The sequence below is a fragment of the Haliotis rufescens genome, unplaced genomic scaffold, assembly GCF_023055435.1.
Source record: "Haliotis rufescens isolate VD_foot unplaced genomic scaffold, xgHalRufe1.0.p SCAF_6, whole genome shotgun sequence".
NCBI classification, from domain to species: domain Eukaryota; kingdom Metazoa; phylum Mollusca; class Gastropoda; order Lepetellida; family Haliotidae; genus Haliotis; species Haliotis rufescens.
The window spans coordinates 20,017,096-20,027,734 of NW_025964334.1; the positions used below are offsets into that span (position 1 = coordinate 20,017,096).

At 38.5% G+C, this 10,639-nt stretch overlaps 1 protein-coding gene across 1 annotated transcript; it reads right to left on the reverse strand.

Annotated features, from left to right (window-relative positions):
- Positions 1-364: 364 nt before the first annotated feature.
- On the reverse strand, positions 365-6,503 carry LOC124113687. The gene is made up of 8 exons (XM_048386410.1): positions 6,416-6,503; positions 5,458-5,481; positions 4,291-4,401; positions 3,228-3,269; positions 1,581-1,598; positions 1,300-1,350; positions 1,145-1,189; positions 365-777 (listed from the first exon to the last, which is right to left on the reverse strand). Exons 1-8 carry the CDS (start codon positions 6,456-6,458, stop codon positions 569-571), a joined length of 543 nt encoding a protein of 180 aa, XP_048242367.1. The 5' UTR covers positions 6,459-6,503; the 3' UTR covers positions 365-568.
- Positions 6,504-10,639: the final 4,136 nt, after the last annotated feature.

Sequence of the window (10,639 nt, forward strand, 5' to 3'; positions counted from 1 at the left end):
CGTTGTACTGATCTTTTTGGAGCTTTGGAATCCAGTACAAAAGAGGAATGGACTTCTCTTCAGGTTTTAAAGTCAGGCCAAACAGACTGGCCTTATGTGTGGCATTGTTTGTTATGTTACTTCTTTGATAAAATAAGTAACACTCTGACGATAACATGTAAAGGTTATGCTATTTGAGGCCTCATTAATGGGACCAACTACAATATATTTATGCGGGGAGGTCAGACTTTTGATGATAGCTGCTAATTCCTCTTTTTCAGTTTGCGCATTTGTCTCTTGCCCATTTGGGGTTGAGTGGGGCATCTCATTTATATAAACATTCAGTGGAACAACAAAATTGTGAAACAAACGTAAATTATGACAGTAATACTTTATTATAGCATCTCATATACATAATGACACCAAGAACTGCAATACTGATTCATAATTAACAGTAATATGTAAATACTTTATTTCAGAATGTCAAATACATATGAAAACTACATTACAGAAATTACATTACACATTAGTAGTAACATGTGTATTTGTTCCATCGTGTCGTAGGGCCCACTTTAAATAGCCTTGTATCCTAGGGGCACAATTGAAATGTGCCCTTGCATCCTTTAACATAGAAACCTCCAGTACGAGTCACGACATAGTTTCTGCCTTCGACACATGTGCCCTCCGAGGTCCCAGCGATAAGGGTGACACTGGCGATGGTAATTCTGTCAGGGTTTTTCCAGTAGACACGTGTTGCCGAAACAGCACCCTCGGGTAGGTTTACTTTCACGCATTGTGCTGAAAGGAAATATTCTGATATATTTCTGACACATTGGAAATAGAGGACGCCATAACTAAACATATACTTACAACCATGAATTTTAATCAAAACTTAGTTATATGAGAAAATATTATTTGGTAAAACTTGTTTAATTTTGTTTCGAACGTCCTGACAGAAACAAACAAAGGACATATTCTTTATCTTTCCTATTTCATATGTACGCCATGTTCTGTATATTGAGAGTTAGGACATATTCCTGCCTGCTTTCATAAAGCCCAGATTCATGGAGATTTCTCGATATTTGGGAAGAACGTTTAAATTATTAAATGCATAACTAGGCCCGGTAAACACTACAGTGGGAGGAATGACTCGGTTAATACTCACAAGCTGGTTCAGTCACTTCAACTGGGACGGTTGGCTCAACAACATCTTCAAGTAAAAGAGTGAAATAATGTGATGAAAGTGAAATTGTTTAAAGTTTTGGTGAGTAAGCTGCAAAGAGCCAATGAGTGATTATGGAAAACCGGGTTTTTACTCACCAGCTGGTTCCGTGACTTTAGCTGGCACCTCTGGCTCAGGGTCACAGAATTCTACAATTGAATACGAATAAATTGAGTGTCATGCTGTCAGGGTTGAACTGGTGATCAGCTTTCGAGGAGGGATGTCGTACAATGAGAAAGGTCATACATTGTAACCAAACAGTCCTTACAGTGGTCGTGTCTAATGTGGACAGAGAACTCATATCAACAACTGTTCATCACTTTTTAAAAAAGTTTGTCAACATGTTTGAAAACAGTTTCAAAATAAACATTATCCTTACCTCCAACACACTCTGCAGCTAAAACATAAAAAAACCAGAAATCATTCAAATGATAGTGCCATTAATGCAAACACAGATATGTTGGCCATTGGTTGGGTTTCCATAAATTCTTCTGCGATCTAGAGACTGAAAGTGACTTCAAGGAGATTAAAGCAGCAGCAATCAATATTATACTGATATCACAGCAAGATAAAACACTAAGACAAAGGAAGTATAGCTCAAAATGGATGTAAAAGATATGGATAGCATATAAAGCTGATACCAGGCAAAGATATGGCTGACATTGGTGATTATGTTATACCACTTGACACAACACAACCTGACCCAAGTCCTGAACTATTTCTGAATCACTTCATCTTAGCAAGTTAAATCATTGTTTAATCAGAGTTTATTGTAAACATAGAATTTCATTGCACAATTTTAATGTAAATGTATGTCGCAGGTCCAAAGACGGTGATATTGTAAACTCTATTTGTACAAACAGTTCACCTGGAGAAGTATAGGATGAATACCGTGTCTTACTTACATGTGAAACGTATTCCCATTTAAGGTATAAATTTCTCCCCATGTTGCAAGGTATTTTTAAAGACCGTCAGGTAATGATAATTCTGCTTAACTCTGAAAAACCTAATAAGATCCATGCTTTTTCTGTATTCTTGAAACATGTCTTTATAATGAGGAATGTATAACTTGATTTGAAATCTAATCATGTACATCACGTGACAAATGTTAATATCCAATCTGCATTGTACTATGGGCCTTGATGCCTAAATTACTGAATAAACTGTCTGTAATCAATATTATACTGATATCACAGCAAAATGAAACACTATGATAAGGTAAGTATATCTCAAAATGGACGCAAAAAATATGGATGGCAAAGCTGATACCAAGACAAGAAGACGAAATATGGCTGACATTGGTAATTATGTGATACCACGTGACACAGCACAACTTGACCCGAGTCCTGATCTGCTGTAAATGTTGAAAGCGTTTTGTTTTATACTCTTAAAGTCGTCCTCATGTTATAATGATTGAATATAGTTTAACGCCGCTTTCAGCAATGCTCCATTGGGTCTTTGGCGTGGCGGACCAACGCTTGAACCACTCGGCTACCCCCAAACCTGCGTCGTTATGTACCAAGGACAACATGCGGTACACTGACTGCAGTGAACTAATAGTCTCTTCAGTCTCAGAATCCACCTGTGACCAAATGAAGTGGAAGGAGGAGGTGTGATAAAGGGTCCTTTTTGTGCACTATATTACATAAATGACAACAAGCATTTCCTTTCATTCATACAACTTCCCCTTTACCTACAGAAGTAGGTAATATATTATTGTTATCACATTGTTATATTGTTTGAACGACATTCAATAAGAAAATCTGCGTTGTTCAAATTTTGTGTTCAAGTATTTATTTTAAGAACTCGTTTCACCACAACCAGCAGAAAACGATCCTTTTGGACACGTTACAGTCTTATCACAGCAGCTGGTGTTGTTAAAAATCGGAAAACCAGTTGGAAATCTTTTTAAATTCAGAATAATATGAATATGATAGTTTTCTTAAATTATTTGCCAATTTCAGATCTGGATGGTTTAAAGGAACCCTTATCACATCCCTTGAAGAAGCATATGGTCTACACTCACCGTTTGGTTCAATAGGTCCTTGTGGCTCAGGATTATCCGGAGCTAATAATATACAATATGACTATCTGAATAAATGTAATAAAATGTCATTAATGGCGTGAAGGTATTTTTGCTATATGTTTCTAAACGTAGCTATGTATTGCTAACTCGTTTCAGTTGGAATTGAGATAATTATACCCAGTTTTAAGTGTAGAGATGGGCTACCTGTAGATATCTCCTGTGGATTGATCCTATTTCTTCATGGCAAGATTAAAGGTGTACTTTATTCCACTTTACTTATCCGAAAATATGCTGAACATATGTAGCAAGCTACTTCGTAGGCCATGCTAATGAGGACAGCAGTTAAACATTAATTAAACATGAATTAAACATTGAAAAACTAATTCCACACCACACGTCACACCGCTAATTGTAACACAAACGATACCATGTCACAGTAACCACGAACTCTCTATTGTTCGTGAAAATACGAAATTCAAAACGTTTACGCCAGAGAATAATCTCGATTAACAGATATTCACATGACGTAAAATAGCTTTGAAAATCATATAAATGCATAATCAGGAAAATGGTATGCATGACCTGGTCTGCTTGAAGAACAATTATAATATCTAATTGTTTGTTTGCTGCCTTGCGCCGCTCTGAGCACTACTGTAAACAACCGAATCTAGGCAAGAACATTCAGAGTTCAGCCTCACCAGCAATGATCCACGTCCTCGGGGTACATTCTCTTCCATAATTTCTGTCGGCTTTGCTGCTCATTATATATTACAATACATACTCTGAATAGTGTAGTAACTGCTGCAAATCTGTATTATTGCAACCTCCAATTGTAGATATCATTTTTACATTATGCCCACCGACAACACTTGAGAAAGAAGTATTTTTCTGTAACTGTTAGCTGCCTCGGTGGTACGGTCGCGAAACGGAAGTGATAACTGTGATTTGAAACCTCTGACCGACATATCAGAATCGGAATCGAATCCAAATAGAATGTTGAAAACTTAATACCACTGAGGAGTGTGCATCTTTTATCAATCATGTCCATTTGAATTATTCTTACCTATCAGAACACCTCCTCCGTTTTCAGTAGACGAAGATGTAGAAGTTGACGTAGAGGTTGAGGTTGAGGTTGAGGTTGAGGTTGACGTTGATGCTGAATCAGCTCGAACATCTGTAACATACACAAATATTGGACAACTTCATCTCCACGCAAGGCTTCTTTGGGAATGCGAAGGCTGAAAACGTATACGGTACTGTATTCTCAATGTGACAAATTTTTCGAGAGGGGATGGATCGGTCAAAATGGTAGCCGTGAATATCATATACAACAGATAGCCAGCAAAGCAGGCGAAATATGGCTAACATTGTAGCAATGTCACACTTTCAGCATTGGTTTGTCTTGACCTGCCACTATGAGTGTGGACAATAATCAACCAGAGCGGTTTACTCTGTTTGGCCTTCTCCATTCGGTTAACACCATTTGGTCAGATGTCAGTCAACTTGCGGCTGAAAAGTGACCTTCTCAGGTCCGTTCATGTACACGTACCATGCATTTTACTGTCGCTTCCGAAACTCCATTTACACGCATTGAAACCACTCAGTGAGTCGAGAGAAGAATTCATATTAGACTAAATCCCAACACGTGACACAACACAAACTGAGCCATGGTGCTGATAAAGCAAAGATCATTATCCGGATGAATATGGGATTCGAATCCACGATCTTGCCACGGTTAAGATGTGAAACTCTTCACACACACACAGAAAGAGGACAGTTATGACTGTGCTTTCACTAACATCCCTTCAGTTCTAAGGATTAATACAAACACCAAGAGACCCGACAAAAAGGTCATTATTATTATTCAAATATACATTCAATTATCCATAGTCTCCTACTTTTTCAACAAAAGTTCACATGAACAGAATAGTCCATTTATAGCCAAATAAATCCTTGGAACATGCAAAGCCAGAATATCATCTCATTTTTATTAGGCATTTGTACTCTTTACATAGTCAAACATTAATGCGATCATGACATCACAATCAGTCAGCCAACTTTGATAGGATTACATTGGATCTATAAACTATTCTTCTCCCGAGTTACAAAAAATGCAACTATTTTTAACGAATATGTTCCACGGGAGACTAGTGTCTTCATCCTCAAAGCATTCTTTCTACGGCATACATCTTACATTTTTTGACAATATAACTGTCACCTGTCTTCTTACCTCTTACAGCTGAGAAGCACAAGCCTGAAAAATAACAATCGAGGGTGACATTATTCACTTTGAATATTTGGGTGAAAGACCGAGGTTAGCCTGTCTCCATTGGACGGAAAAGGCAAAATACCATGAATGGATCGCTGTAAATCAGTGATGTCACGAGGTGTTCGTGCAAAGGATAGGCGTGTCCTGTTCTACGGGTGCACCCGCCACTGACACAATTTGTATAAACAGGCCGTTATATGAAGGATTCGTTATTTCCCTTCGTCTGTGGGTTTGTGTATTATCATCAACGAGATACGACACATCGAAGTAAAAACAGATTAATTGGTTCATGAAGTTCAAGCCCAAAGAGGCAACCGATTTAAAGATTAAGTATCAATCAATCAAGTACATTGAGGTCGGCCTCCGGCCAATAACAACATACGAAGTATGTGTCCATCAGGCACTCTGTCAACTCTGTGACACCGACGTACTCAGACGGCGTCCATGTTTCTCAATACTACCAACCGTTGCTTTGTATGGTTCAAACTCGACACTAGGTATAGTTTACCGTCATACGGCTTGAGTATTGGCGTAAAACAACGTTCACTCTCGATGTTTCACGAGTTTTGGTCATTTTTACCCCGATTACGGTACAAGAAAGCCATAACAATGGATACGACGTCCTCCATCGAGGTAATACAATTTAAGTGCATTTCAGTAATCAAAATTCTTTTCTCGGTATTTTAAATTGACCATGTCCCATATAGGAAATCAAACGCAAAACGTTTTCGTGACAAACGAGGACATGACCCACTGCCCTGTCAACGATCAGTTTCTTCAATGACGAAGACAATCTTTGGTATAGCATTTGTGTCTTCTTTCACCAAAAAACAACGATTACCATTATAGAATTAGCGTGGCCTGTTCTAAGACCGACATCCAAGTTAATGTCATTGATGTAGAATGATGACGAACTTACCAATAGCGATCAAGCACAAGACAGATACTTTGGTTGAAGTCATGGCTGCTGGCGAACTGGTCTGATATTCTTGTGATCTGATGTTCAGGAGTTCTGCGGTATGGACTGACGGCTTGAACTGCACCTTATATAGTAATCGTAGATGTATCCAGGTCACTTGAAAGGTGAAAGGTTCATATCAATAAACATTTATACTAACAATATGTACCGTTTATGACTTGGATGTGGATGTTTACATCAGTTTAATGAAATGTTTCAATTAGGATTAACCAGCCGTCGTTGACATACGCGTCAAGGTGATGGTATTTGCTTAGCAATTCCATTACTACATGTGTGTAGACACACTTGCTGCATCTCAAGGTTATTTCAAAGACATGCTGTTTCATAATATGTTTGGATTCAGTCGTAGTGACATTCAAATTATAACATGGTTATGCTGTTCTGCGGGAACGTTGCGGACAGTTTGTGCTGCGTCCTCGAGTTTTGTAAAACCCACGTGCATGATATGTCACTACTAAACCTTTAAGAAGCATAAAAAGATATAGATTCGAATAAGAATTCTGGTCATAAAAGTGGAATGAAATGGATCGGGTGGACAGATTGCGCGTTATCGTAACCCAACTGCGGTGGATATTGCTCATAATATCAGCCACTGTCGTGCTAAGACTCAATTATGTTCATGCCACCGAGACAAAGCGTGAATATTGCTGACTGGCATTAAACCCTAACATATTTTGAGAATAATCCTGAAGTGATATATTCAGAGATATTTTACTGTGAGTGAATCACGTACACCATGAAACCAGTGCTTTTCAAGCTCGAAATATTGGAGGAATATTTTGATTCTCAGAAATGTTTTCTTCATGTTTCAGCAGCTTTCTTCCTTTTTCCTTTCTATATATTTTGGAAGAAAACAGTCTGTTGCAGACGGATCTGATTGGCGTGATGCCGCTTTGATCAGTATTTCAGTTTCTTTACGGATTTCAATTTAATGTGGGGTAAAGGCCGGAAGTGATGTAGGTTTTAGGCGTTCTGACAGAACTCGGCACTTCAAAACTTGTGCACCCAGACACTCTCTTCCTGGTGGACGAATGTATATCACAACAAAGATTCATGATTATGATGATCGTATTATTTTCCATGCGAATTTATTTATTATCTCAAACAGCAATAAATCATGATACAATAGCCTTTAAAGAATAGTATACTATTACAGATCAAGTTTTTGTCACATCAAATTCCAGCAAATATATAATATTAATTGTAATAGCTACTTACAAAACTTTTCTCAGAACCTGATAACATCAAGACATGCTTTTTAGCACTCAGAGACTGTTTACATATAATTTCAATTTTGAATAAAAGCAATTAAATGAAATTTTAATTATTTACTATATATTCATGATCATAGTTTACAAACCCGCTATAAACAAATTCAAAAACGCATTTAGCTCTATTGAATTATACACCCTTCATTTCGATTGCTGTTAATACTGACCCATTCAATTATCATTGTTCAATAAATGAGGTTAAGGAATAATGACGTTCTCGAAAGTCGTATATGTCACCTTCCGGTGAATCCACATAAGAAGAAGAAGAAAAAGATGCCCGACCCCCATTGGTCTCGGTGCCTTAGGTTTGGTACCTCCCAATCTCACATTTAGAGAGTACCCGGGTTTGCTACCAGGAATTGGGCCTTCTAATTGGAGAGTCTTCACATTCTCCGAAAACGTCTGGGTGGGTTTCCTGGGAGTCCCATTCGCTGTCTGGTCTGTGTGTAGAGGGGGAAAGGACCATGAGCTGATGATGAGCATAACCAGCATGACTGTCCAAGGATCACCCAAACCTTCTTTGCTACATTTTCTATTTTAATCTGTAACTAGTAGAAGTAGTAGCATTTGTAGCATCAGCATCAGCATCAGCAGCAGTAGCAGTAGTAGTAGTAGTTTGCGACAAGCATAGACACCTTTTAGGGCAAGCATGGGTTGACTGAAGACCTATTCTAACCCGGATCTTCACGGGTCAGTAGTAGTAGTAGTAGTAGTAGTAGTAGTAGTAGTAGTAGTAGTAGTAGCCGATCACACATACCCGAGTGGAATTCCTACCTTTGGTTTGTGGACCACGACATGTCTGGAGGAATACTGCTCTGTACAGCGATTTGCGGCACTTCATACGTGTTTTACTGCATACTGTATTCTTGCAATGACGTGAAAACTGACGAACTATGTCCACATTCCTGACCCCTGTGGAATCCCGAGCACGAATACATACAGAAGCGTTGTTTCTCATCATTTAGACCCTTTAATCTTATACTTGGCGTTTTAGCATACATTGTAATGAGAGTTTAATTTTTTGCCCCTTCAAGGATATCCTCGCTACAACCCACCCAAGAGAACAAAACGAAGAAAAGCACATCCAAACTATCGTGGTATCGACTCGATCCGCGTCTAGACTACAGTGACAGTCTACAGCAATATATGAATTGACCTCAGTATCTATTGGACACATCTTTCCAATCATCTTTCTATGATCAACCAATTCATCAGTGATGACTAACACTTGTAATAGCCACAGGTTAACAAAGTTAACAACTTCGGAAACCACTCCCGTCACGTTTATCGTGTCGGCCGTTTTGTCGTATTTTAAATGTATTACGACTCACTGTCGTTGTGATTAATTTACTAAGGTTGTTCTAAACAGACCCTAACCGTGAAGATCCAGGGTAGAATAGGTCTCCAGCAACCCATGTTTGCCCTAAAGGCGACTATGCTTGTCGTAAGAGCCGACTAACAGGATCGGGTGGTCAGACTCGCTGTCTTGGTTGATGCACGTCATCGATCCCAATTGTGTGGATTGATGCTCATGATGTCAATCACTGGATTGCCTGGTCCAGACTCGATTATTTACAGACCGCCGTCATATAACTGGAATATTGCTTCATGCGGCGTTAAACAACAATCAAATAAACTTAAAAGACCTTTCTCATATAATGAGGTTATCATTTGAATAAATATGTTGTAAAGAAACTACTAAACGATATTGCATGAACGATATACCTGAAGCTTTTCTTTTGGCCAAATTCCCTTGTTTTGCTTGTGTCAATCCGAGCAGAAATTCCAATTTCTATTCATAAAGAATAGCACACAATTGGTGCTCATGAGGATGCCAACTTCTTGTCTACGTTTCCCATCCACCAATTTCTCATATAATGATGTCATGCGTGATGAAATCTCGTTTTTCAGTCAATTTCAGATGACATTTGCTTTTGAAATATTGTCCAGAACTTTTGGAGAAAGGTATAACTTTGTCTATGCTCAGCACGTTTAAAAACAAATGCCCATGGATCAATGAATTAAGTGTTTCCTTAGGTTGTGGAGTGGAGTAGTGGTGTACAAAGTTGAAGAATCAAATGTTTTGACATATATAAACTTGGTTCTTTTCTGAGAATGCAAAACTACAAGCAATTTCTCAAATATTGGAATATGAAGAAAGTCCTTCCTTGACTGAAGTAGGAAGTATAGTAAATCTATGAGACAGCGGTAAGCTGGTACATTTTGGAGCTTTGGAATTCAGTAAAAAAGAGGAATTGACATGTTTTCAGGTTTCAGAGTCATGCCAAATGTAATGGTGGGTTGTTTTTTTACACTGTTAACAGACTGGTTTCACATGTGGCATTATTTTATATGACACTTCTTTGGTCAAATCTTGAATGTTGTGATGCTTACATATAGACGTTATGTTCTTTGAGGCCTTGTCAGTAGGAACAATTACAATTTAGTTATGTAGGGCAGACAGGTTTTGGGTGACTGTTGGCTTGGACAAAATGGGTGTATTCCAATTCGTATTCGTCTTTTTCAGTTTTGCATTCTACCAATGGCATCATCACGTACTGACGTAACCCACTCCGGGGTAGAATACGTCTTCAGTAACCCATGCTTGTCGTAAGAGACGACTAACGGAATCGGGTGGTCAGGTTCGCTGACGTGGTTGATGCATGTCATCGATCCCAATTACGTGGATAGATGCTAATGATATTAATCACTGGATTGTCTGGTCCAGACTCGAATATTTACAGACCGCAGCCTTATAGCTGGAATAATGGAGTGAGGCGTTATACAACAAACCAACCAACCAGTGCCAAGTACATGTGCCTCCTGACTGTGTGGGGTTAAGTGGGACATCATTATTAACTTTCAAAAAAAAACAACTATTGTGAAACAAACG